Source organism: Sturnira hondurensis, unplaced genomic scaffold (genome assembly GCF_014824575.4).
Source record: "Sturnira hondurensis isolate 20B ecotype Veracruz unplaced genomic scaffold, ASM1482457v3 Scaffold0006437, whole genome shotgun sequence".
Lineage (NCBI taxonomy): Eukaryota > Metazoa > Chordata > Mammalia > Chiroptera > Phyllostomidae > Sturnira > Sturnira hondurensis.
In genome coordinates this window covers 40208-67425 of record NW_028079068.1, presented here as the reverse complement: position 1 = coordinate 67425, position 27218 = coordinate 40208, and the positions used below count along the sequence as shown (strand labels likewise).

Genomic DNA, 27218 nt, shown 5'->3' with positions numbered 1-27218 from the left:
CTAATCTTGTAATATGTCACATGTACCAAAATTATAGCTTATTTTTCACTAGTAGTATTTCTAAAGGTTTCCTATTAACACCACTATAATTAGCATATTCCATTGAGAGATTATGCCATAATTTATCTGTCTATAATTATTCTCTGTACAGGATACAGGATACTTTCACTTTTTATTTTTATAAATAACATCCTTGAGTATTAACCTTTATTTTTATTTCAGATTATTTCCGTAGAATAGATTCCTAGAAGTGAAATTACTATTTTTAAAATCAACTCTACTGAGTCATATTTCACAAGTTAAACATATCCATTTTAAAAGTACAGTTTAATAAGCTTTGGCAAATGTATATAGTTGTTTAGCCATCATGGCCATCAAGGTGATGAAATCTTTTTATAAACATGGAGGCTTCATTACATAGACAGATAACATGTTTTCATGTATACAGAGGATTCCTGGCCCATGAATACTGATAAAAGTATCATTATCACGCAAGATAAATAAACCTCCACTGTAAGCTGTTAAGGTGAGATATTTTACACTTAAATCACTGGGGTTAATATTACAGCAAAAAGTTCCAATGTCAGAGAAAGGAGACCCAGTTTTCATGGGAGTGGCAGGACCAAAGCCTTGTGAGAGAGGACTGTGCCACAATGCCAGTTTTTAAATGTAACAGCAGTGTTTACGAATGGGCTAGAATACTCTCATCTACTGGAAAATACATATTTCTCCTTCAGTTAAAGATGAAATTTTCATCAAGGATTTGTTTGGTGAGCAGGAATTCACAGCAAACAAAAGTTAGTGTCCATGATGAGGGGTTCAACACTCTGTCGCTTCAGAGACACACTTGCCACGGTGACTCCAGACGATTCACGTTGTCAGATCATGCCAAGAATGTATGTGGCCGATGAGGCAGGAAGTACTGGGTTGGCCAAAAAGTCCATTACATTTTTTTTCCATATGATGGCTCAAGCAGTGCTTAGTTGTCTTTAACTTCATTCAGAAAAACAGTTTTGTTAGATTGTATTGTGACAGCTGTCATATCAGTGTGCATTAAAATATACTATCAAAAGTGGTGAATTTTTGCACAGCCATTTTAATACTGAAGATGGGAGAAACTATGTAACATTTTTGGCATATTATGCTTTATCATTTCAAGAAAGGTAAAAACACAACTGAAATACAAAAAAAAAGATCTGTGCTGTGTATGGAGAAGGTGTTGTGACTGACTAAACATGTCAAAAGTGGTTTGCAAAGTGTCTTGGTACGACATTGGTTGACATTTTGGCCAAAGAATTCTTTGTGGTGGAGCTGTCTAATGCATTGGAAGATGTTTAGCAGCACCCCTGGCCTCTACCCACTAGAAGCCAATATCAGGAGAGAGCTGACATACTCAAAATATCCAAATCCATGAAGTTATTCGTGAAAATTAAAAATGTGCCTTTTATTTTACAGAAAAAAACTAGACAGAGTTTTTGGCCAACCCAATAATTCCATCCTCATGGTATAAAATGTAGGCAATAAAAGCAGTTTAGGGAAGAATGAAATATAAAGTCAGCTTGGCACACTTGGAGTCTGAGATGCATGTGGGGTCTCCTGGTTGGAGAGAGACAGACAGAGTTTGGACATATAGGTGTGATGATTGACTGAAACCCTGGTGAGGAGCGGAGCAGTAGACCTGGGAGCATGACGACACATAAAAAAACATACACTGGATTGTAAAGGTGAATCAGAAATATTTTGGGAAAAGTATATTTTTATGAAAAGGAAATATCTTCTTTTTCTTTTAGTTCTTGGTCCTGGTTTTATTTTTTTTTAATAATAGCGTTATTGAGATATAATTCCCACAGCAAGTAATTCAGTCATTTAAAGTGTACAATTCATGGTTTTAGTCTATGCACCCAGTTGTTTAACTATTAGGCAATCGATTTTAGAACAGTTTCTTCACTCCCAAAATAAGCCCTGTGCCTTTCAGATATCACCCTTCTAGCCCCCACCCACACCCATTATTCTCTCCAACTCCAGGAAATGCATGCAGCCCTAGGCATTAACTAACCTACTTTCTGTCACTACATATCTGTGTATGCTGCAGATTTCATATAAATAGAATCATGTGGAGTCATATAAATGCAAAGCTATGGTCTTTTATGGTTTCTTTCACTTAACATAATATATTCAAGGTTCAACCGGTGTTTCTATGTTTAACTTTTTGGGGAACTCCCAGGTCCTTTTACAGAGAGGCTGTACCATTTTACATTCCACCAGCAATGTGTGAGGGGGTCCAGATTCTCTGCATCCTTTTCAAGACTTGCTATTTCTGTCTTTTTGAGAATAGTCATCCTAGTGGGTGTGAAGTAATATCACATTGTGGTTCCAATTGAATTGCATTTCCCTAAAAACTGATGGCATTGATCATCTTCTCATGTAATCACTGGTCATTTATATAGCTTCTTTGGAGAAATGTGTATCATAGCCTGTGTCAATTTTTGAATTAGGCTGCCTTTTTATTACTGAAATGTAAGCATTCTTTACATTCTAGGTAGATAGTAACTCCTTTGTCAGATTTATGATTCGCAAATATTTTCTCCCATCTGGTGTATTGTCTTTTCACTTTATTAAGTGTCTGTTTGGAACATAAAAAAGTTTTTCAATTTGATTAGGTCAAATTTATTTTTTTTCTTTTGTCATCGGTACTTTTTGTGTACAGTCACCAACTCTAAGGTCACAAAGATTTACCCTTTTTTCCCTAAGAGCTTCATAGGTGAAGCTATTATGTTTAGGTCTTTGAGCCATTTTGCGTGGATTTTTGTATATGGTGTGAGGTAGGGGGGTCCAACTTTGGTCTTGGCACATGGGTATCCAGTTGTCCCAGTCTTTTTGTGAGAAGATTATTTTTTCACCATTGAAGTATTTTTTCACCATTGAATTATTTTTTCTTTTGGTACCCTTGTTAAAGATCAAGTGATTTTAAATGTGAAGGTATATATGCACAGTTGAAGGCACAGATAAAACCTTCACATTAAAAAGATTATACATGTATATATTCTATATAATTATTATATAAAAGATTATATATAATCTCATATGTATTATATATACGATTATATATAATCTCATATACATTATATATAAAAGATTATATATGTAATCTTATATATAATGTATATATAAGGTCATATACAATATATATAATTATATATTATATATAATTATATAAGATATATACAACATATAAAATATGATATAATAATATATAATATATAATCATATATATAATTTATATATAAGATTATATATATAATCTTATATATATACAATCATGTGCGCACACACACACACACACACGTGCCAGTACCACACTGTTTTGAGTACAGTTACTTTGAAGTAAGTTTTGGAACCAGGAAGAAAGAGTCCTCCAACTTTCTTCTTTTTTTCTTTTTCAAAGAAATGGCTTTTTCAAGGCAGGTGTTCTCAGTCTCAATAGTATTGACATTCATTGTTGCTGGTGATGGCTGGGCTGTTACTGACAAGATGTCTAGCAGCACCCCCACCTCTACGCACTAGATGCCAAAGTATTCCCTTCACCCCCAAGTTTCAACAACTAAATGTGTCTCTAGATTTTGCCAAGTGTTTCACCAGCAAAGTCACTGCTCGATGAAACCAGTGTTTTATGGGCATCTAGAGTCTTTTTATCAGCTTGGCCTGATCAAACTAGTGATTGATGGTACTGTGGGTTGATAACCCCACAGTTGGGGGTAAAATCAGCCCCCTATGGAAAAGATACCGGGTCCAGCAAAAATAATGCCCCTTTTTTATTATAACACTTTTATTACAGAATCATAAGCATGTAATTCTATAACATAACAATATCACACTCAAGCACACCATATGACATTTTAGGTGAAGTGTTCAAATTAAAGCTATAAATTATTATACCCAGATTATTACCCTGCCAACCACACTCAAGCAGGCATTACTTCTGCTGGACCCTGTATTTAAAAAATTTAAGAGAAAAACCAATTTTCTATAAAATTTTAGGTTTCTACAAGGAATAGGTTTTAGTCTCGAGGTTAAAAATCAATAGTCCCTGAATGTTTTAAGCTTTTTAATTTTTATAGAGAAGCTCTTGGCTTCACCAAACAGACTTATACATTCAAATTTGAAGTAACAAGATACAATATAAGTATAAATTTAATAGAAAGTTTTCATTGACATGTTTATAACTGTTAAGCTTTTCCTTACTTATATAAGGAGATTTCGTAGCTACTTTAAAGATCTTAAATCACCTATGTTAACAGAATCTTGTTATTTAAATGTTCTCTTTTTTTAAAAAGGATTTTATTTTTAGAGAGGAGAAGAGGAGAGAAACATCAATGTGTGGTTGCCTCTTGTGCGCCCCCTATTGGGGACCTGGCCCACACCCAGGCATGTGCCCTGACTTGGAATCAAACTGACTGATGACCCTTTGGTTTGCAGGCCAGCGTTCAACCCACTAAGCCACACCAGCCAGGGCTCATTCTTTAAACGTTCTTTACTGCTAAACTAGGCTATAATATTTGCTGAGATTCCATTTTCTAGCCAAGACTAAATTTAAAAATAGCCCTTTATGATTGTTTGTTTCCAAAGGAGGGGAGGTGATTTAGCAAGTGAAGAAGAGGATTTGTTGGCTCAGGGGGGAGAACAGGCTGTAATATTGGTAGGAGGAGGGATGACGACAAGGGCCAAAGCAAGAACATGAAGTGAAATGGACTTTCAGAAAATAGGAGGTCTGGAAGCCTCATGAGTATTAAGATTTAACATACCGCATTATTGGCAGCTTTGAAAGGATCCAACTCAGCAAGAACGAAAAAAAGGACACAGGGTTGTCCTTTTTTTTTTTTTTTGAGACCTATGGCACTAGATAGGAGATATGTTAGCTTGAGACAAAGAGAAAAAAGTCAGGGGTTTGTCAGAATGGAATGCTCTGGAGTGTAATTGGAGCTTGGAGGAATAGGTAAGCATGGGAAAGAGCTGATGGAGTAAGTCCTGGGGAGGTGAGGGGGCTTGGGATGTAGAGCCCTGTGGAAGGGCGAGTTAAGGGTAGGGAGAGAATAATAAAGGTGAAGACGATGGTGACTTTGGTGATGATAGTGAACCACAAATTTTGAGCACTTACTGTACACAAGGGCATGGTATGGACCTTATTGCCCCCCCCTTTTTTTTAGAACTAGTCCTATTTTTTTTTTTTTGAAATCTCCGTTCTCTGGATGATAAAATGTTAAGGAACTTGCCTGCGTTTGCACAACTACCAAGTGCAAGGGTAGGGATTTGAATGTCAGTCTGACTTGAAAGCCTGAATCCCTCGCTGCTCTCCTCTGCATTGAGCCTGTCTCGTCACAGCCATGCGAATTCTCATGGCCATGTGCTTGCTGCGTTGTCACAGAAAAAAAAAAAATCAGTAGCCTTCACACTTCTTCCCCAGTGATAGGAGACCTTAGTTCAACCCAGGTTCTCGGGTCTTTGCAAACACCTGACCCTTACCCGCAAACACCCTCTTCCAGGTGTACCTCCCCGCACTGACCTGGAGTGGGCTATCCCCTCAGGTCCTCTCGTCTGTGCTCCCCAGGGAAGTCAGGATTATCCTGACCAGGAATTGCGATCCCGTTCAGACACTTTCGGACTCTATGTAAGGTTATCTGCTATGGTTGAAGGAGTGAGTGGTTGCTTCTTTTGTTTCTTGCTTGCACAGATACCTATGAAAATGGAAACTATTTCTTGGCAAACTTCACAGCAGCTCAGGTAAGACTTTTTAAACGGGGTTTTAGAAGCCCTCTTTCCGCGAGCGACAGATTAAACATTATGCATGAGCTGTGTAAATGTGTTCCCCACGTCTTCATGGGAAGACCTCCCTGCTTGTATAAATCAGGTATGTTGATGTTAAAATAAGGAAGAAAACAGCCCTTGTTTTGGTGATTATCCAATATGCCATCACTCTCTGTAAAGAGAAACTTGTAACTCATCTAATGCTGAGGGGAAATGAGTCTTTTATACATAATAGTACTTCAGGCATTTGATGATGTCTGCCGTATATCCTGTCTGTCCCTTCTTCTTAGAATTATACCCTCCAGGCTAACGCCCCCTGTTCTGTGCTTAAACTAGTTTTCAGATCTGATTATTTTATTTGGACTACTATTAGTATAGATTTTGTTTAAAAACGGTACCCAGGATTTAGAGAAATTCTTAGAGCTGCATTGTCCTGTATGATTGCTATGTTAATATTTTGTATCAGCCAATTTATTGTTGCTGGTACTCAGAAGGTATGTCTTCATGAAAGTGCTTAATGAAACATAAAACAGCAAACCTGCACAATAGTGATCTGAGGTTTCTTAACATGTTAATGTGGAATATAATTGATCAGCAGATGTAATGTGTATTTTTTTACCTTTATGCATTCTTTATAGAACACATTGAGAATCCAGACCGTACACAATAATTATTTGAGTAACTCAAACCCACTGAAAGTTGGAAATATTACAATCTGGGGGGTCAGCCCTACTTACATGACACAGGTCCGTATCACCTATGACAACCAGCAATCCATGGTGGCGAGTTTCATCAGTGACCCTTACCAACAGGTATGTCTCAAAATAGTGTTGTTATAGCCTACATTAATTTTGTTACCCTGCAAAGTTATCACCATTATTTTTATCATTTGTATTTGAGAGGCTATAGGTGTGTATAATTGATAGGTTCCTGAAAAGTTGTGAGTGTTGAATTATGTTGTAAAATATAAAATACCAGTGGCTCTCCCCAGGGAGCGAGGGCCATCAGTCTCCTGAAATCCATCCCATGCGTGTCCCAAAGAAACTCTGCTCTTCGTTGAGGTTGGTCTCCCAGACTAGCGTAACAAAACTTACGGCCTTGCCAGAGGCTCAAACAAAGAAAAGGGTGATCCTTAAAAATAAACCAAGTTAAGTAGCTGTCCACGCCGAGGTAAAAGGGCGGGAGACAAATCGGTCTTCCAGGTTGTTAAAAACTGGCAGTGAACTAGAGTGATCGAGATGATGACTATGTCCCACCCGTGATCTGAGACCAATGACTTGGTCACCTGGACAACAGACCCTCCTGCTCAACCCTCTCATAAAGGGTGCTTCAGAAACCACAGCCAACCAGTTGGAAGACAAATGAAAAGCTGAGTTACGAAGAGTAACAAAAGAGGGAAGAGTGTCACGCTTTTGAACGCTACTAGACCTTTCATAAATGCAGATTCAGTAACTCAGAGAGGGCGGGTTAGAAAAGTGAAAATGGATGAGAATAGTTACTGTTTCCTAGAAGGTAAAAAAGTTGCCATGTTGGTATTTGAATTTGGGGTAATGACCCTCTGAAGTTCAAGCAGATTCTCTCTCTAGTCTCTTGTAGTTCTCCACTTCAAAACATTTTTCTTGAACTATTGAGTTCAAAACCACTCTTTATAAGTGAACGTTTCTACTTAAGACTGATAACAGAAGATCTTTGAACACCGTCTTTTTGGGAAAGTTTGCACATATCATACCTACTTGTTTTGTGCTGGTCTCAACCTATCAGTAACCAAGGTTGTGGCCAGACTAGCTCTTGTGGTTCTTAATACAAATGCAAGATGCACTTCAGTGATAACCATCAGGAAACTTTGGAAAGATACAGACTCATAACTAGTCCTGAAAACCACACAGCCCCGGAGCCACAGAAGGAGGTCCTGGGCAGAGAGAGAGAGAGAGAGAGAGCGAGCGAGTGCGCGCCTGGGCATGGGCCTAGGACTCAGCATTTTTGGGGGTGAGGATGGGGGTGTCTGGTGCTTCCAGGGATCACTCTTTATTGGTGAATTTAAAACAGGGTGAATTTTGCCCTGACCGGCGTGGCTTGGTTGGAGTGTTGTCCCTGTACACCAGAATGTTGGGGGTTCAGTTCCCAGTCAGGGCACTTACCTAGGTTGCAGGCTCCACCCCAGATTGGGTGTGTATGGGTGGTAACCAACCAATGTTTCTCTCTCTCCCCCCTTCTCTCTTAAAATTAATAAATGTTTAAAAAATGGTAAATAACATGGTGAATTTCCAGCCTGGGAAAACAAACGAGTAACCCAAAGGTCAGTTATTAAAATGCACTGAGACCTGGAAAACGAAGGAGCCTCAGTGGGCTTGCGGTGGATGTCTCTTTGGAATGGACAGATCTGGCAAATGAAGCTCAAGTCAGAGATGCATAATAAAAAAGAAATAAAACCCAAATAGCAGGGCTCACACGACCCTATTTTTTGTGCCAGGCAGGACACTAGGGGTTGGGGTTGGTGGAAACAGGAAACCAGCCTGCCCCCAGGAAGGTGAACCTTTAGAAGCAAAACCAAGAGATCTTTATGGTCATTGATTTCATCAAAGGCTCGATTACTTGGGGCGGGGGGAGGGGTGTGGTTCTAACTAAGAGAAGTACATAGTAAGAAACATTCCCCGCACATCTCTCCACGTTTATCTGACTGAATCAGTGTGATGTAAGAGCAAACCTTTCATTACTCTCTGGGGAAAAAAATGATACATCATTTTGATGGTTGTTGTAAAATGTGGTACTTAAGAAGATCTAAAATATTAATGTTATTTCTTGTTTTCTGGCAGATACTAAATATTCAGTTGGGCGACAGGGTTATCAGCCTGGAAAAGTTAACTGAGGTCACTTGGATTGACGGTGGTCCCGTAGTTTCTACGACACCGAGGACAAGTACCGTCTTGCCGACCACTCCACATGCTACATTTACAACTGAGGCTACCACTTCCAGGACTGTTGTCACTAGTTTGGCTACTACAGATACCACTACTGCCCTGCTTAGCACAACCACTTCTTTCCCAACAAGTACAAAAGAATTTACAACAGATACTACTGTCCCTGAAACTACGACTTCCTTCCCTACAAACACTACTGCTGTGAGCGCGAGTACAGGGGTTCCCAGCCCAAGCACGGCTTTCCCAGCAAGTACTACTGAAGTTCCGCCTAGCACGACTGTCCCTAACACCATGACTCCTTTCCCACTGACCACTATTCCTGTCAGCACTGGGACTCCCTCTCCTAGTACAACCTCATTTGTCCCAACAGGTACACCTGAAATCACAACTAGTACCCCTATTCTCAATACTACAACCGCTTTCCCTACAAGTTCTCCTACAGACAACACTAGTACTGACTCTCCTACCACAGCCACTTCTTTCCCAATAAGTACTCCCGAAGTTACAACTGCTACTACTATTTCTAACATCACTACTCCTTTCCCTACAAGTTCTCCTACAGACAACACTAGTACTGACTCTCCTACCACAGCCACTTCTTTCCCAATAAGTACTCCCGAAGTTACAACTGCTACTAATATTTCTAACACCACTACTCCTTTCCCTACAAGTTCTCCTACAGACAACACTAGTACTGACTCTCCTACCACAGCCACTTCTTTCCCAATAAGTACTCCCGAAGTTACAACTGCTACTAATATTTCTAACACCACTACTCCTTTCCCTACAAGTTCTCCTACAGACAACACTAGTACTGACTCTCCTACCACAGCCACTTCTTTCCCAATAAGTACTCCCGAAGTTACAACTGCTACTAATATTTCTAACACCACTACTCCTTTCCCTACAAGTTCTCCTACAGACAACACTAGTACTGACTCTCCTACCACAGCCACTTCTTTCCCAATAAGTACTCCCGAAGTTACAACTGCTACTAATATTTCTAACACCACTACTCCTTTCCCTACAAGTTCTCCTACAGACAACACTAGTACTGACTCTCCTACCACAGCCACTTCTTTCCCAATAAGTACTCCCGAAGTTACAACTGCTACTAATATTTCTAACACCACTACTCCTTTCCCTACAAGTTCTCCTACAGACAACACTAGTACTGACTCTCCTACCACAGCCACTTCTTTCCCAATAAGTACTCCCGAAGTTACAACTGCTACTAATATTTCTAACACCACTACTCCTTTCCCTACAAGTTCTCCTACAGACAACACTAGTACTGACTCTCCTACCACAGCCACTTCTTTCCCAATAAGTACTCCCGAAGTTACAACTGCTACTAATATTTCTAACACCACTACTCCTTTCCCTACAAGTTCTCCTACAGACAACACTAGTACTGACTCTCCTACCACAGCCACTTCTTTCCCAATAAGTACTCCCGAAGTTACAACTGCTACTAATATTTCTAACACCACTACTCCTTTCCCTACAAGTTCTCCTACAGACAACACTAGTACTGACTCTCCTACCACAGCCACTTCTTTCCCAATAAGTACTCCCGAAGTTACAACTGCTACTAATATTTCTAACACCACTACTCCTTTCCCTACAAGTTCTCCTACAGACAACACTAGTACTGACTCTCCTACCACAGCCACTTCTTTCCCAATAAGTACTCCCGAAGTTACAACTGCTGCTAATATTTCTAACACCACTACTTCCTCTACAAATACTACGACCTCCGGTACTATTACTGCTTAAGCTAGCACAAGCATTTCTTTCCCCACAAGTGCTCTTGAAGTGACAACTAATACTGCTTTTCCCAATTTTACTCTTCCTTTCCCTACAAATAGTACTACTGACTGCACTAGTACTGCCCTTCCTGAAACAAGTACTTTTTTCTCAAATTCTACTGAATTGAGAAGGTGCACTACTCTTCCTAACACTAATACACTTTCTTTTGAAAATACTGCTACTGTTAGCCCTTACATTACATCTCCTGTCCCAACCACTCTTTGCCAACAAGTACTACTAGTACTAGCATTGGTACTACTGGTATTGCCTCTGCTCTTTCCCCAGCAAGTACTCATGCTACTAGCACTAATAACACTGTTCTGGTTACACCTATTCCTGCTCTTACAAATGCTGGTATTGGTACTACTAGCATGCACTCAGTTACTACAAATATTTTAAATGGTACCACCAATGCAGGAAGCACCGAAACAACTACAGGCATCCCTACAGTTACTTTGCTTTTAAATGTGTCTTCTGAACACACTGCCATTCATATCATGCTCATGGCACTTCCTACAGGCACTGGTGGTACCACCACCACAGACAGTGTGTCTCCAGTGGCACTGACCAGTGTCAGTATCACCACTTATCCTCAAGATACCCCTACCCATACTTCGAGCACCATATCTGTGGAAAACCAAAAGCACCCCTAATGCAAATATTATCGGTGTAACAACTGGTGTCCATGGCATTACAGGAACTCCCATTAGAGACAGCCCCACCACTGTTGATGTTAACAACACAACGATTCCTGTTGTGAACACTTTTTCAGCTACGACAAACACAGTAATTACTGGTACTGAAGACTTGGCCATTTCCTCACACACAAACATGAACAGGTATAGAATCTCCTACTGCAGCAACTGAAAATGCCACCACAGCAGACACTGCCACTATCACTACACATATTTTCAGCACTAAAATGACAAATTCATTCACTACCTTTGACTCAGCCCTGACAAACAGGTCCATTCCAGATACCACAGCTATTCCCACCACCAAAACTTTGAGCAGTACAGAGCACACAGGAAGTACTGCTGGTGCAGGTAGCTCCAGGAGTGTTGCAGGTAACACTGCACATGTTTCTATTCCGAATACCATGATAGCCTCAGACACGTTAACCTCTGCTCTCTTAGGTACAGTGACTGGCTGTCTTGTGACCATAAATTCTACAACCAGCTTTTTACCTGTACTTGCACCTAATGCTACCACAGACATTACACATGCTACTGTAGATGCTTCAGATACGACCACTCCTGATAGAATGGCCATGAATGTGGCCACTGCATTGACTTACATTGCAAACACCACAAATATCACTCTAGTTCCCTGAATACTATTCAAGGAGGGATAACTACCCAAGACATCTCTTGAAAAACAACTATTACATACATAGAAAGTCAGTGAACCAATACATGATTTTATACTACGTAAGTTTTCACAAATATTAGCACTAGCTTTTATAGCTATGGCTAATGCAAGCACTGTAGACATTGAAGACTGATCTCAAGATGTGCCCAGTATTAACTTTGTGGGCACTTTGTTTGAAACCAAAGTATATACTACTATTTTGTAAATTAGAATTATATGTCTGATAGTCCCATCAGTTAAACTACAGATATTTTACACGTCTTGCTACAGACTTCACATATGATTTTGATATCTTGGATAATACTGTAAATATTGCTCTGTAAATACTATTGCTTTAGATGTTGTCATTGAAATAACCTGACATGTTCCATAGTACCATACCTCAGCGATGGCATCACAGGCGATAATGCCATACCTGAGAGCCTGGTAATGCCTGCCACTCACATGACTGCTATAGAAGAGCTATTAGTAATAGCTAATGTACTCATTATTTAATTAGAATGCTAAACATTGCACTTTAGGTTCCTAAGAGCTCTTCCAAATACCATGGCTACCAATGTAGTAATTTGCTATTGTACATACTGAAAGTATTATTGCTTCTAAAAGGATCCTATCTATAGTTGTAAATATGAAAAACGCTACCATTGTAGATCTTCTACATACTTTGATGTCAGGAAGTGAAATCACTAAATGAGGAATATGACAGTCACTTTACTATAAGAGGAAGTAAAAATATGATGATAGATGTTGAAAACATAACTTTCCAAACTTGGCAACCATTGCTACCATGGTGCTACTGATACTCTAACTACAGATTTGATAAGCACTTGTATTTATAAACAGTAAATATAACTCCAGGAAATTACAATTAATCTTACTTAGGAGATGATTTTAGATTCCTGCTGCTACCACTAATGGCTGGATTCTCTTACAAGGATCTAATCTTCCATAGACCAGAAGTCACCAGAGATACACATGTAAAGCTACAGTGTGAGGAAGGCACTTTCTGCCCTGGAATCAGAGTTCATATTCTTCTCTGTTTATTCTTGTATTCACAAGCTTTTCCTTTTTTATTTTACTCTCCTTCAAGGGGTTAGGACTTCCAGCATGTTCTTGGTCTTTCATATCCAGATTTACTCTTTATCTTTGATCTATTACTTTCTTATACCACCCAGACTCCCTTGCACAGATTCATGGTTGAATGCTACTTAATTTAAACTGAATTTAACTCTAGTGCAGTATTTTCAAAACATAGTTTGGGGACACATGGGCAGCCTCAAAAGTATTCCTTGGGTGTACAAGCGCAAATCAGTTTCCATAGTATTATGTTGTTATTTGCCTTCTCCACTCTCATTCTCTCATTAGGATACAATGGCATTTTCTAGAGTCTCTGCTGTGTGATGTCACCATAGATGAATATACAGATAGCTATGAGAATCTAGCTGTCTTCTGTTAAACCAGACACTAAAGAGTTTTGTAAAATATGAAATCATGCTGTTCTTTTCACTCATTTTGTTTTTGCTTTGGAAAATGTAGTTGTTTTTCATAAAAATGTATTATTTATGTTAACATGGAAATGATAATAATGTTATTTTTAATGAATTAAAAATATTTTACAGAATATTGTACAAATGACTCAGTTTTAATATCTAATGTAGTAAATGTGAGCCTATGTAACCCACCTACATGAAGCATAGGACCTTCACTAAATTTGGATGTAAAGGGGCTCTGAGATCAGAGAGTTTGGAGAGCGCTTTTCTGGGGCAACAACAGCCTAGTTTCACTCTCTGGGACTGGTGACTTATGCTATGAGCTTTCCCGGCACGTAGGAGCCGAATAGGAGCTCCAGCACCCATGGCTTAAGGTTCTTACTGCACCCGAATGTCTATCGCCTACTCTGAACACATTTGCACGACTTTCTGACCTAGTTCCACGGCTGTCTGGTTCTTGTCTGGGTGGCTTGATGTCATTCCACGCGAGGGGTACAGATCATTGGTTAGCTGCCTTGGCCTTTTGGAATCCCTGCAGAAGCGACCGTCCTCTGAACAAAGTTGATAGACCTTATGCCCGGGTACCCATGCCTCTTCACATGCCCTGCCAACTCAGAACCCAACAGAACTCCTAATTCTCAACTGTGCCAGTGGAGTTGGTCGTGGACTCCCTCACATGGTTCTTTACTGAGGAAGTCCCCAGGGTGCTCATCTTGTTGGCACTACAAGCCCTGACGGGACAAGGGGCTCTGGGTCCTGAGGCACACCGGTCCTGCAGCCAGACCCACACTGGCACAGACCAGCTGGCCAAAGACTTCACTTACAAACACTTGGAATTTGGAAAACTGAGGACAAATTGATCCGCACAACTATAGCTCTGCGGTTACTGAAATTCAATCCTTCGAGTGCAGAATTCAACGGTGAATAAAGCCTGGGATTTTGAACGCCAAGTAGTCCTGAAAACAAAAACAGAACCACCAAACAGAAAAAAGAAGACCTGGTCTTAACTTCAGGTGGTTGAAGACACTTGAGAATTGGAAACTCGAAGTCTGAGCACGAGAGCTGGCCCTGGAAACAGGCGGAAAACCTGGAGAGGGAGGAGGTGGCAGCAAACGTCAGCTGCTCTGACTCTGGGATCTGCCAGTGCCCGAGCCTCCCCCAGACCCAACCGCACAAAGGGGACTCTGTGGGACCAGTTCTGAGGGCATCACCCACTACCAGGTGTGTGCAGGGGCTCCTACTTCCAGGTGACACTCCTTTCCTTCCCTCTCCTGTCTCAGTGTGCCCATCTGTAAGGTAATGTAAGCATCAGTGCTGCAGTGTTCATAGATGCACTTTCCATCTGTAAAAGCCGATGCAAGTTTTATCAGGCTATTACACAATTCCCTGAGTGTCCCGACATCTCTGTAGGCTTTTCCCTGCTTCTCCCCCTTGCCTTCCTGATAGCACAGCACATGCTCCCTAGTGCTGGTACTTTATAAGGAGGCTGCTCCGAGTCTCTTTTTTTCAAACTGAAGTTTTGTACAGGAAAATTCTTCTCCAGGAGTGTTTCTGGCGTGTTTCAGACTGGGCTTCTGGGGCAGAGGTTGTCTGCTTGCTTGGAGCTGAAGCAAAATGTTTCACTGCTAAGTTAAATAATGCCCATCTTTCCTCACTTTACAAAATTATTTAGTCAGTGGACTTTCGTTATTTTTCTTAAGCTTTTTGTACATGCTGCTATTCATGTGTTGCCTTCTAGAGAGCTCTATCTAGCTGAGAACATGATGTACCAACAAATAACAGAGAAGAAAAATTTTGAAACAGCCAATCCAGTTCACATGGGCTGTGTGTGTGTGTGTGTGTGTGTCTGTGTGCGCGCGCACATTATTTTTATAGGGCAAACATATTTCCTGGCAGTAAAATTGTCTTCGGCTTGTGTGATAAAATTCAACTTATCAGTGTTCCATCGGTTTTTCAAAGAGCACTGTTATTTGATGGTGATTCGCTGAATAAAGGTGGACATTATTGCTTCATGAGGGCTTGGCTTAGCCCTGCCCTCAAGTGAGACATTGAGCTTCACAGTATGTGTCCAGCCTCTGATCTCAGGTGTGGACAGGCTGATAGGTCTTCCTCAATTCACCTGCCCATGGCGAAGGGGTGTGAGGTGAGATGGGGCTGGTTCCGCCCTGGGAGGAGAAGCAGCAGGCGTTTCAATGACACTCGGTGATGGAAAAACCTCAAGAGATGTCAACCTCAACCCAGGCAGAATTGCTCATTTCAGCGCAAGGTGCCTAAAGATCTTTGGGAAGCTGCCCAAGAGTAGAAATTTCATCCTAGGATAATGACAAGAGTAATACACGATGCACTAATTTCAGATGAGACCGGAGGTTATATTTCTCTCCCTAGCAAGTTATCATTTATCATCACAACAATTTCCATGACCTTCATAAATATTTATAGTTCTAATTCCAGCTGGAGAAGAAAATGAGTCTGTTCCTTAATTATTTAAAGAGATGATTAATTAGTGAATTGCTGATGTAGATGACAGACTGCGTTGTGGATGCGGCACAAGTTTACCTCCCAGTCCCTGGCCACACGAAAGCACACCAGACGTGAGAGAGACGTTAAAGCCCACGCAGCTGGGCATTTCCAACTCCTGAAAAGTTTCCCCCGCATCAGATCTTTCTAATCCTCGTCAACATGCACCCACGTCCTCAGATGTTGGCCCGTTGCATTGTGGGGTAGCACTAATTTTTCTGATACGGAGATAACGTTTGGCTCCTCAGACATCCACTTGCAAGTTGATTTTTTTTTCCATCTTCAACCGTCTCTGCTGGCCTTTCGTCTTTTCAGTGTGGCTGCTCTTTTCCCACTAGGCATCCAGATTAAAGCTCCCTCTTACTCAAACACCCCTCTCATGACCTCTGGCTTGGGGAAAAAAAAAACAAACAACAAATGGCCTGTTGACGTCTATCAAATGTAGCCATTTCAATAAACGTGTATAAAATCGAGTGATTTGCAGCTCTAAGAAATGCATCATGTCACTCCCTTGCTATGCCTCACAGCTGAAGTTAACCCCACAGCATGCAGAGTGGGGGGTCTCTCCTCAGAGGGGTCAAAAACTCTTGCTTGGGAGAATGCCCACTTTTCTGAAAGGAAAGCCTCCACCTTCCTTGCACGATGATAACCGAGATGCCTGAAAGCGGGCACAGACCCTCTGGGTTGAGGGGAACCTAGTTTCCCCCATAACCATGAACTCTGAAAAGCCTCCTTGATTGGAAGACAGCAAGTCCCTCTGCTGAGTGGCCCCGGGCGCTGCGAGTGCCCAGTGGAGACTAGAGGAGCTACATATGAACACTGGAGGGTTTGTGGAATCTCGGAAGGGAGCACCCAGAATCCTCTAGAAGGGATAACAGTGAAGGTAAAGGGCTGGCTACCTCCCAGCACCCCACCATTCCCAGAGGGTAGGTGTTATTCTGCCAGAATCAAGATCCATCTCAGCACCTGGGCATAGCCAGACTATCGATCCCTTCCGCGGACATGAACAATGAGCCAGGCAATTCATACAGTGGCCCAGTGACGTTAAACCCCGAAAGGATGGGGTGGTACAGAGTGTCTCAAGCTTATAAGACAGAGTGCCCCCAGATGTTCTCAGAGCAGCCACTGCCACCACCAGCCTGTGCAACCTGCCGGCTTTGTCTGTGTGAACCTCCTCTGTGTGGCCTGTGCCCCAGAGCTAAGGACTACCCCTCCCCACCTTGCCCTTGACCTGTTCTCAGGGCCCAATTCTGCTGGTCTGGCCCTGGAAGGCTCTCCACACCTGCTGACTTGAGTGTCGAGAGTGTGACATGTGATGGGATAAATAAAGATCGCCCAATGGTAGAGGCATGGTGAGGACAGCAAGGACCACATTATATGTGGCATTTGGGCATGCTTTTTACTGAGCCATTCAAGAAACTTCCCGGCTGCGGGTCCCCGGCCAAAGGCTTAAAGGAAAGAGAAAGCACCAGGAAGCAAGTTTAGTCCTATTTAATGAGATGTCTTAAGCTTTGTCCCTTATAAACACAGCATCTCTTTGACCACATATCACCTATGTGGCTTGCCATCTCTGCCTCATGGGGAGGAGTGGACAGAATGTCAGAGGAAGAGAGAAGCAGGAGCCCCCTCAGGCGCCAGCATGGGAGAAGGAGGGGTCCCAGTGCTCTTCATCTGCATTCGAGCCCCCTCCTCCCCACGCGGCCTCCACTGAGTGAGCCAGAGCAGGAGACTTCCCAGGGAGTGCCCCACCACCTCACACCTACCCTTAGATTCCGATTTTGTCAGAATATCTGTGGCCCCACCAGGGCTTCTGAAGCTTTCAAGGATGAATTGCATCATTTTACAGAGAACCTCAGTGCCCAGGCCTGCAGCGATGTGCCCTGGGCCATGGGAAGGGACACAGATGCGGGACTCTGGGGAACCAAAGTAGAGGGGAGCTTCTGTGTTGGATGGCCAGGGGAGGGCTGAGCAGAGAGAGGCTTCGGGGTTGGATGGGAGGAGACACTGTCAGACTGCAGCCTGCAGGGTGGTGAGGAGCCAAGAGAAGGCCCCCTGACCAAACAAGAGGGCAGCCAGGGGGAGGTGGCTTAGGGTGACTGTGCCTGAGGCTGAGAGGGGTATGGGAACAGCAGCCCTGAAGCCTGCAGGGGTCTGGTCCTGGGGCTCCACTTTGCCCCCCCATGACTCCAAGCAGGGCCCTCGAAGTGTGGGGACAATCTCTGGGATCTGGCCTGTTGTGTTTTCCACTACCTCCTGCAGGAGACAGAAAAAAGCAGGTTGAAGTAGAAGCTTCCCCACCTCATGTCTTTTCCTTGGACCTTACTTGGTCATCCCCTGTCCTTGCAGCCCCGCAGGCTAACTGGAAGACTCTGGTCCCACCCCCAACCTGGAGCTGCAATAGCCCAACTGCCTGCTCCCCCAGCCACTCCACCCCAGCCCCATGTTCCTACCATCCTGTGCCTCCCTTACTCTTCTCTGTTCCTGGCTTCTCCCAATGCCATCCTGTACCCCTGCCTCCCCGACCCGAGGTGGCAGTGTCTCCTGAGACACACTCACATCAATGGTCTTTATTATCACCATCTGCTGTGCCTCCTTACAGGCTTTCTCAGCCGTTCGGATGCTCTCTGGGGTCCACTCCACATTGTTCATGGCCATCACGCCTTCCATGGAACTGCATGGGTGGGGGCAGGTTCGGGGGGAGGACATTAGCTTAAGATGGACTCACAGCTCTGACAAAACGTGTGGGAAATCCCTTCCTTTTCGTCAGTATCAGTTTCGTGTGTGCGTAAACTCTGAGGAATGTCTTAGGACTGCAGGAGACCGTCAGGAGTTTGGAGAAAGAGAAGTATCATCGGAACTTAGAGCTGAGAACTTTTATGAGTGAGGAAGGGAAATTTCTTTTTTTTTTTTATTTAAAGATTTTATTTATTTATTTACCTTTAGAGGGGAAGGAGAGAGGGAGAGAAACATCAATGTATGGTTGCTTTTTGTGCATCCCCTGCTGGGAGTTGGTCTGCAGGGAACTGGCCTGCAACCCAGGCATGTGCCCTGACTGGGAATTGAACCACGATCCTCTGGTTCGCAGGCCTGTGCTCAATCCACTGAGCTACACCAGCCAGGGCGGGAAATTTCTGATGATTTAAAGACGTGGCTTTTAATCTGTGGGCCATGAAGTTCAGGGAGGTTGGTGGTGTGACTTCAGCCACCCTGTAAATGCCCGCAAATCATACGTGAAGTGGGGCACATCTGCACAGACGTGCTCCTTTCTTGCAAAGGAGTTTCAGAGCTCTCGTGGAGTCTCAGGGAGGACCCTTGCCCCCCAATAATGGAGCATCACCACCAGAAAGTAAACACCGTCTGACTGAGTCAGGTCGTGCCCAAGAAAAAGGCGGGCCGAGAATCGGTCCACAAAGGATCTAACGTTGAGAGATCACGCTTGAGGGGGCTCATCATCCAGGGGGGGGACTCACTCTGACACCTCCTGCCCCAGCTCGTGGGCCACGGAGATGATGTCAGGGTACCCCATGCAGCTGGAGATGTTGTTCCGGGGGTAGTAGAAGAGGAAGATGAGGCACATTTCATTGATAGTGCTGGGACCGCCCTGGAGAAGAAGAGGGGGCAAATGGAGAGACAACGAGACAAATGCCTGCGGGGGGGAACCAGGCCTGGGGAGGTGGCAGAGGGGCCATCCCCCCAACGATGGTGCTTTCCTCTCCCCTTAACCTCCAGCCAGGACACCGATCCTTCCTTACCCCTGCTCGCTGCACCTCCTCCTCCCTCCTCCTCCATTTCCCACCAGTGGACAGCTATGGGTATGATGTCCAAAAACAATCCCACCTACCTGCCCCATCCTCTATTTTTCCACTGCCACTGTCTGGGTTTGGGAGGATAAAATACAATATTGAACCTCTTGAAAAAAGCCACTCCCTCAGGAATTCCTCCAGAGTGCCTCATTGGTGCACATCTAAAGTGGGACCCATCCCCCCTCAAAGTGTCACTGGTTCTTATCTCTGTGGTAGGAGCTTCCGGTTGTCCCCTGGGAATTCCCCCAGGGCAGTCTTTCCATTTTCCTCCTAATACATCCTCACTGCCCACTGACCTTGCAGTAGAGGCCTCTGAAGGGCAGCGTTTTCTTCCTCAATGACAATGACAAGCAACGCCGCCTTCTGACTCTGACAAGCCTGGAACCGTCCCTGACACACAATAGCTAACTCTAACCGAGCATGTCTGCAAGCCAGACCGTGGCCTAGATGTTTTACCTGCATCAGTAAATTCTTACAACACTCCTCCGCGGTAGATAGTATTGCTGATTCTTTTATGAATTAGGAAACTGAGACAGGAAGAGGCTGAGTACCTTGTCTAAGGTGAGAGAGCTACTCACGATGGTGTTGGCATTCTGACCCAGGCCAAGAGGGCTTGAGTCCATGCTCAGAGTTGTGATAACATGCTGTCTTTTCGGGAATCCCTGCACCCATTTTACTATCATTGGGGTGTGAGAACCTGAAACCCCCTCTGTGAATAGGCAACACCACTGGAGAAAGGAGGGGGATTCGGCTGGAACAATCAGTTGCTTGATAGCCAAGGCCAAGGATGGGGTTGCACCCTGAAGCTGTCGTCATGGTGACTGTGGTGGGAAGGGAGCTACTTACAAAAGTCAGGGAGTCTCGGTCCAGTGTCTGGTAGTGACACTCCACCAGTAACTCATCTCCCTATCGAGAGTGAAACACAAAGGCTGAAGGTAAGGCCGAGGGGGACTGGTGCAGTCACAGAGCTCTCCTGGCTGAGGTAATGAGCCCCGAGACTGCCTGTCCCCACCCCCGACTCCAACCGTGCCTCCCCCCGGGGGCCCACCGGCTTGATCTCCACCCGATGAGGTAAATCTCGAGTCTCCTGCAGGTTGAAGTCGTAGGAAGCGTCTTTACAGATTGTTCGGAGCTGTGTTCCATTTCTAGAGGGAGAGGATGGGAGGGGGCGGGAATACGAAGAGGAGGGTGTCTGTCAATGAAGAAGCCGTGTGTGGGGTCGCCCTGTGGGTACAGATTGTCCCTAAAGCAATACGGCTCCTCCTCCCACCGTCTTCCTCCAGGCGTCTCTGCTCTATGGACGGTTCTGGCTCCTCCTTACTCCCAGCCTTCTGCTGCAGAATAAATAACTGTTTCTAAGCTCTATTTCCCACAGGCACAAGGGAAACCTTCAGATGCATGTCCCCTTCCCTTACCTGTACTGCACGGCCTGCAGAGCCCGCCCAGCCAGGTGGGTGTGGAGCAGGTAGCCAAACACCTGTATGTCAGGCATTGGGCCCCCATTCATCTGTGACAGGGAGAAGGGGCATCTGGTTTGGTAAGAACTCTCATCTTGCCCTGCCCCTTGTTTTCCACCCTTAGTATCTGACACCTTCCTCTCAAGACTGACATGAACCCCTTTAGTTTTTAACAAGCCAGCCCAGCTGCAATTCCTGCCCCCCTGTTCCCGCAAGACGGACTGACACGTCCACCCTGTGTACAATCCAGGCCAGTGATGTTCCTGAGCGCTGGGCTGTGGGCATCGACCGAGTGTGTGGCTCAGCCAGGTGGGCTGTGGATCAGGCCGGATCTGTGGTGGGGAAGCAGCACCCTCGGGGGAGGGTGCACCTCCCAGCCTCACCTCTTCAAACTTCCCTGTCTTACACAGCCCGTAGGACAGGAAGGACTCGGCGCCCGGCGGGATGAAGTGGATGGGGAACGTGAGGAAGCCCAGCTGCAGGACCCCCATGTCATATTTGCGCAGCTGTGCCGAGTAGTACATCCGAATGCCGGAGGTGTCGTACACACCTGGGGCAGAGAGGCACCGTCACAGGAGGCAGGCGAGCGGGTCCCAGCGTGGGAACAGGTGCAGGGAAGCCTGGGTGGGATGTGAGTGCCAGGAGCCCACTTGCCTCCCATAACCCCTTCCTGACTCCTAAAGGCATCCGGCAGCCTCTGCAAATGGTCTAGATGCTCACCAGGAAGGTTGTGAAAATTGCTGTAATGAATCTCCAGGCGGACCCACTGGGGGTCCAAGGGCATCCCAATGGAGATGCCCACGTCATCCGGAAACTGGTAACTCTGTTGCATGAAGGAAGAGGGGCAGGGAGAAGGGCTGGGAGCTAGTGCAGCGACCCATCCCAGACCTCCCTTGCCTCCCAGCCTTGCATCAGCCTGGCCACCCCAGCTCCCAACGGGTACACCCCGCTCCTCATCCTAGGACTCACTGTGCCCCCGACAGCCCAGCCCACGACGACCTGGGAGCAGAGGGAGAAGGCGGGGTCAGCCCCGTAGCAGTCGCTGATGCCGGTGGGCAGAGCGCTGGCGTTTCCGCAGGCGTACAAGAGGATGTGATGCACCATGGTCTGGTTGTGGTCCATCAGCTTGGGCTCAAACTGGGTGGGCGGAGGAGGGCGGAGCACAGTCAAGATCCTCCGTGTCCGCCCTGGTCCCCCACCTTCCCCACCTTCCCCAAATAAAACGACACCTGTCCCCTGCTTCTCTGTTTCTCTTTCCCCTCCATTTCTTCTCTTTTTTCCCCCAACCGGTCTGACTCCTCTCTGGGCAGCCGTCGCTGAGAGGTCCACACGCTAAATCCCGGGAAGTCAGCCTTTGCTTGAATAACCCCCGCGGGTCCCTGCCGCCTGGGCGCACAAGCACGCCTTGTTGGACGCGCTCTCTATAGAATATATGGCTCCCACACATTTGCCACGTATTCCAAGATCACACTTTTATTTATATGATCAAAATTGGAATCACCCAAACGTGACTTTAGAGGCCCAAGTCTGCGCTCCCTCAGGCCAGGCTTCCCTTGGCCACGCCCCTCCCAGCCAACACTTCCTCCTGGGCTGAGGCCCAATTCTGGGGCCAGGGTGGGGCTGGCACTTGGCTGTTTGCAAAAACTAACTCCACATTAACTGGTGACCTTCATCCATGTCTGGGCTGCAGTGTGGGGCTTGAAAGAAGCGGTGCTGGGAGCTGAAGCTCCGGGATCACGAGCTCCTGACCCTCCCATGTGCACCCCACCTGGCCTGGCCCCAGGTTGGTCCTGCTGCTTCCTGCCAGCAGTCTCCCCCCACTGACACCATCCCCTCTGCACCCGCTGTGCCCACTGAGCTGCCTTCGCAGGGTCCCTCTCAGTCTCGCCCTACCCTGTAGATGTGGTGCTTCTTGCTGACGATGGGGAGAGGCAGGAAGGTGCAGGCATACGTGGTGTCGTCCTCAGGGATGAGGAACTGGAGAAAGACACACGCAGATGCTGGGCTGCAGTCGGGGGAAGGGGGCGACTCTCGGAGAAGCGAGGAAAGGGCCAGGCCAGGGAAGGGTGTTCCCTTGGAGGCCTGTTTGGCTGTCCTCCTGGGGGAGGGGGGGGGACTGAGGGAAGTCAGAGAAACCGCAGTTCCAGGAACACACTGAGTCCTGGGAACAAGGGGAGGGTCTGGCCAGAGCTGGAGGATGGGAAGGGGGCAGCCTCACCTCCGTGATCTCCAAGTCGTGGATGATGGTGTTCTCGGGGACGTCGAGGTCGTCCGGGTGGAATATTTGTAGCAGGAAGATGGACTTGATGAACATGCGCTCCCGATCCAGCTTCGGCGAGTCGTCCAGGCCGTAGGCGGCCAGCACTTTCATGGTGTCGCTCTGGGGAGGGGGGGGGGGTCACGGGCATTGGGGTGCTGCGCCCACGAGCGGCACTCGGCACTCACCCACACCCAGGGGCTGACACAAGCCATCTGCTCACATGTACACAGTGGAGTGGAAAGGGCTTCTGTCTGGAGGGTCAGAACCAGTCAGGGCCCAGTTCTGCCCCCGAGGCCAACTTGCTGGGAACCTTGAGCAAGTCACATCCCCTCTCTTATTCCCTCTCTATGCCTACGTCCACATCTGGTAAGTGACACTCCAAAGTTCAGTGAGGTCGAGCAGGGTTCTTCAAGAGGGCAAGGCTGGGGTGGGTGGGGTGGCTGCTGAGTCAGTGGGAAGTCACCCTGCTCAGGGCTTGTGGGTTCTAAGGGCTTGTGGGCAATTGGGGTGGGAGGGACAGAAGTCCTAGGGACTGTGACTGGCTACCTGAGATGCATGGGCACTCCAGCGTGGGGGTGACCATGTTCCCCCACCCCCCTGAAGAATATGCTGCTTAGGAGCCTGTGTGTTTCCTCTCTCCCCAATTTACCGTGATGTCCTGGTCGTGAGGGTCGCAGGAACGGAAGGGCCTGGAGAAGCGCATGGTGGTGTAGACGGCATCTTCTGTGAGCCCCAGCAGCTCGGCATCCTGACTGCCATCCTTCTCCAGGGTGTCTTCATCCACCAGGTGCTGATCCTGGGGTCCAAGGAAGGTCAAGGAGTGAGAACCAGGAGCCCCAAGGGCTCATAACTTAGGAGCAGCCTGTGTCCCATTAGCTCCCCCAAGGTACCAGCTTAACAGAACTCAGGGCTTCTTTATTAGGGAGTTTGCTCCTAGGACAGACCATGGGGTCAAGGGTAGAGCCTTTGGGCAGAGGAACGGACAGCATGTGGTGGGAGTTTCCCCACCTGACCTTACTTGACTTCCGTTTTAAATCTCATCCCCCTCAGTCTTAATATTCCTGTATCCCTAACCCTGGGAAGCTTACTGAGGCTCTGAACTCTCTGTGTGATTCATCCCATTCTATGGCTCTTAATGTTGATGCTTCCTATAAACACAGTTGAGAGGGATGAGACTGGAAGATGGGTGAGCTTCTTCATCTGAAAACTGGAGTAGTATTCATCCACCTCACAGTGATACTGTGAGGTCCAAGGTGCAAAGGATTTGGAGCAATGGCTGGTTAATCAGAAGTGCACAATGATGTTAAGCTGTTACAGCCTTGGGGGCTGTGGTTATTAAGGCTATTTCATGCTGTGGTCCCCCTGACAGAGCTCACAGGAAATTGGGGGTGAAGACTGTATCTCAGTAGCTGCACCTCTGCCGCAGTGACCTGCATTTAGGGGCTATTAGCAGACATGGGTCAGGGCTCTTTCTGTCCAGTGCATCTGTCCCTGAGCACCGAGGGATATGCAGTCTGGAAGGTGTAGACTGAGTCCCTCCAGTAGACCCCTTCTGCTGGGAGAGGCAGCTGCCGGCTGGTGTGCGGGCTATGTGACTGCCTGTGTTTGGAAAATGTGTCTCCTTCCTGGCCTCACAGCCATCCTGAACCCAGCAAGAGACCCTCACCCTGGGGAGAAAGTCGCCCTGAGACTCACCGAAAAATAGACATTGCCCTCCGGCAAGACGCCTCCAACAACCAGATCGCTGCCCACGGTGGTGTAGCGGTCCGTGATGCCCAAGCCCACCCAGCCAGCTGTCCGGACCTGGAGCTCAAAGGTAATTATCTCGGCCTCAAGATCAAAGTCCCAGCGCAGGAAAACGGCATTGGAAGAATCTAGAAACCTGGAATAACGCAAGTGAGATGCTGGGCCCTGGCGGCTGCCTTGGGAGGGGGCTGTGAGGACTGTAAGTAGGAGGAGCCCAAAGGGGAGGCTGCAGGCCATGGCTCCTGGGGTCGGGGGCTCCTCTTCCTCAGTGGACGCTCAAGAGGTGTGGACTTATATGTGCTTCTTCCTGTGCTGGGCACCGAGCCATGGGGGAGGGACAGACTGGGGCTCTTCTGATCTGATCATCGTCCCCGGGTTGCAGAGTGGTGCCACTTACATAACCCCGGAGGTGTGAGGCGTCCGGACAGCATGCGGAGCAGCTTGCTTCTGCCCTGGACTGGGGACCTGGCAGCAAATGCTCAGCAGTAAATTTATTAAACGCGTCTACCCCAGCCTCACGCTGGTGTCCTGCCAACAGGGACCTCACAGAATCAAGGTCGCTCGTCTCCTCTCTTCTCTTCCCTCTCTCCTCTCCCTTCCTTCCTCCCACCCCTGGATCCTTGCTTGTCCTTACTGAGTACTCTGTCTTCTGGCACACGTCCCTCACCCCAGTATTTATGGGCAGGTTCTGTTTTGTCTCTGTACAGAACTGGAGCATGCATAGGGGTGCCCTAGGGGTGCATGGGAGCCAGCCTTTCAGCCTCCCAGCCCAGCAGGAAGGAGAGACATTGCTGGCAGGGGTCAAGGGAAGGCTGCGATTTCCATCTCCTTGAGGAGTCTTTGCTGCTAATCCCGGGGAAGGACACACAGAGGGGAGGGAGCCATAATCAGCTTTCAGGTGGGCCAGCCTGGGTAGCTTTGCATTTCTGCACATTTTGGGGAGGAGCAAGGGGGAGGGGCAAGGAGGAGAAGAAGAGGGTGAGATGGGGATAAACGTGAACTTGCATTTGAGAGGCTTTGTGCTTTATCCTTCCCCCCATGAATTGCCTTCCAGAGGAGTCACCTTTAGGGCCTTTCACTGGAGGCTCGGCCCAGTGTCCTTATGGGCCAGCACTTTGGTATCAGGCAGATACCAAAAGGGCAGAAGGAATGTTAGAATATGAGAACACATGAGTAAAAAGGAGTATTAGATCCAGTTAATTTTAGAAACATTCCAATCCACCTAACTGTTAGATGAGGAAACAGAAGCACCAAGGGTAACGTGAGTGGATGTCACCATGCAGGCAGACCTAGCACGGGACACAGGGCCCTGCCCCCAGGCCAGTGCTCTCTCCACCCTTCCCTTAGGACGCCCCTTCCTCCCAGGCCCCAAACCCACCCCCGTCCCCCGACTGTGCCTTCCCACCAGGGCGTGTACTGGAGGCAGCTGGTGTCATCACTGACTGCTTCTTAGCAAGAGCACAAAAGCCTCACTCTGACCCCAAAGCTCTTTCCTCTCCAGGTCAGACATAGCTCCTCTGAGGCAGGAAGTCACCTCACTGACCCCCGGGGTCCCTTCTCCAGGAGTTAGTGGAGCAGCTCAGAAAAGTGAACAAGGACACATGTCCAGAGAGCTTCTCCTGGCACAGAAACTGGACCGCCCCCCGCCACCCCACCCCCCACAGGAATAGCTCAACAGGGGAGACAGGACTTGGAGCACCTGCCCGAGCCTCCATTCAGCACCTGTGTATTCTTCTTATTGCCTACTGAGTGAGTCCTTCGGAGCTGCTTAGGACCCAGGTGAGGTGGTTTGCAGTGGCCCTGAGCCCCTGAATAGTAGTAACTGGGGTGTGGTGGGGGAGAAAACACATTTCCTAGGGCCACAGCCATAATGCCCAGCTTGGAGCATGGGAGGAGGTAGGGAGCTAGGCAGCCACCTGGAAGGAAGAGGCTTACCTTGGCCCAGGACGGGAACCAGGCCAAGACCAGACAAAGGAGCCTGGGGCGGCAATGACCTTCAGGAGCAAGGATCCCAGGAGGAGATAACAGGAGTATCAGAGACA

At 46.6% G+C, this 27218-nt stretch overlaps 2 protein-coding genes across 2 annotated transcripts in view; one reads left to right on the top strand and one right to left on the bottom strand.

Annotated features, from left to right (window-relative positions):
* The window catches only part of MGAM2 (maltase-glucoamylase 2 (putative)), a 77875-nt gene extending 64472 nt beyond the window's left edge, over positions 1-13403 (top strand). The window contains exons 43-45 of the mRNA XM_037049287.1: positions 5729-5778; positions 6441-6614; positions 8616-13403. Of these exons, the coding sequence (XP_036905182.1) occupies positions 5729-5778; positions 6441-6614; positions 8616-10499 (2108 nt within the window). The 3' untranslated portion in view covers positions 10500-13403. The remainder of the gene's footprint in view (positions 1-5728; positions 5779-6440; positions 6615-8615) is intronic.
* A 4073-nt stretch (positions 13404-17476) lies between these two features.
* LOC118989221 (putative DBH-like monooxygenase protein 2) lies at positions 17477-25413 on the bottom strand. Its single transcript, XM_037049302.1, has 13 exons — positions 25126-25413; positions 24080-24226; positions 23389-23550; positions 23064-23147; positions 22140-22307; positions 21891-21993; positions 21554-21720; positions 21129-21220; positions 20762-20858; positions 20560-20619; positions 19381-19511; positions 18467-18581; positions 17477-18163 (listed from the first exon to the last, which is right to left on the bottom strand). Exons 1-13 carry the CDS (start codon positions 25411-25413, stop codon positions 17918-17920), a joined length of 1860 nt encoding a protein of 619 aa, XP_036905197.1. The 3' UTR covers positions 17477-17917.
* Positions 25414-27218: the final 1805 nt, after the last annotated feature.

Excerpts from the sequence above, each read along its gene's own strand:
- LOC118989221 (XM_037049302.1), bottom strand. The coding sequence starts at position 25,413 with ATGGCCTGCAGCCTCCCCTTTGGGCTCCTCCTACTTACAGTCCTCACA. Across the intron at positions 22,308-23,063 it reads AGAAGCACCACATCTACAGG|TTTGAGCCCAAGCTGATGGA; the intron begins GTAGGGCGAGAC and ends CCGCCCACCCAG. Across the intron at positions 18,582-19,380 it reads CTGGGGCAGGAGGTGTCAGA|TTCCATGGAAGGCGTGATGG; the intron begins GTGAGTCCCCCC and ends CCACCCATGCAG.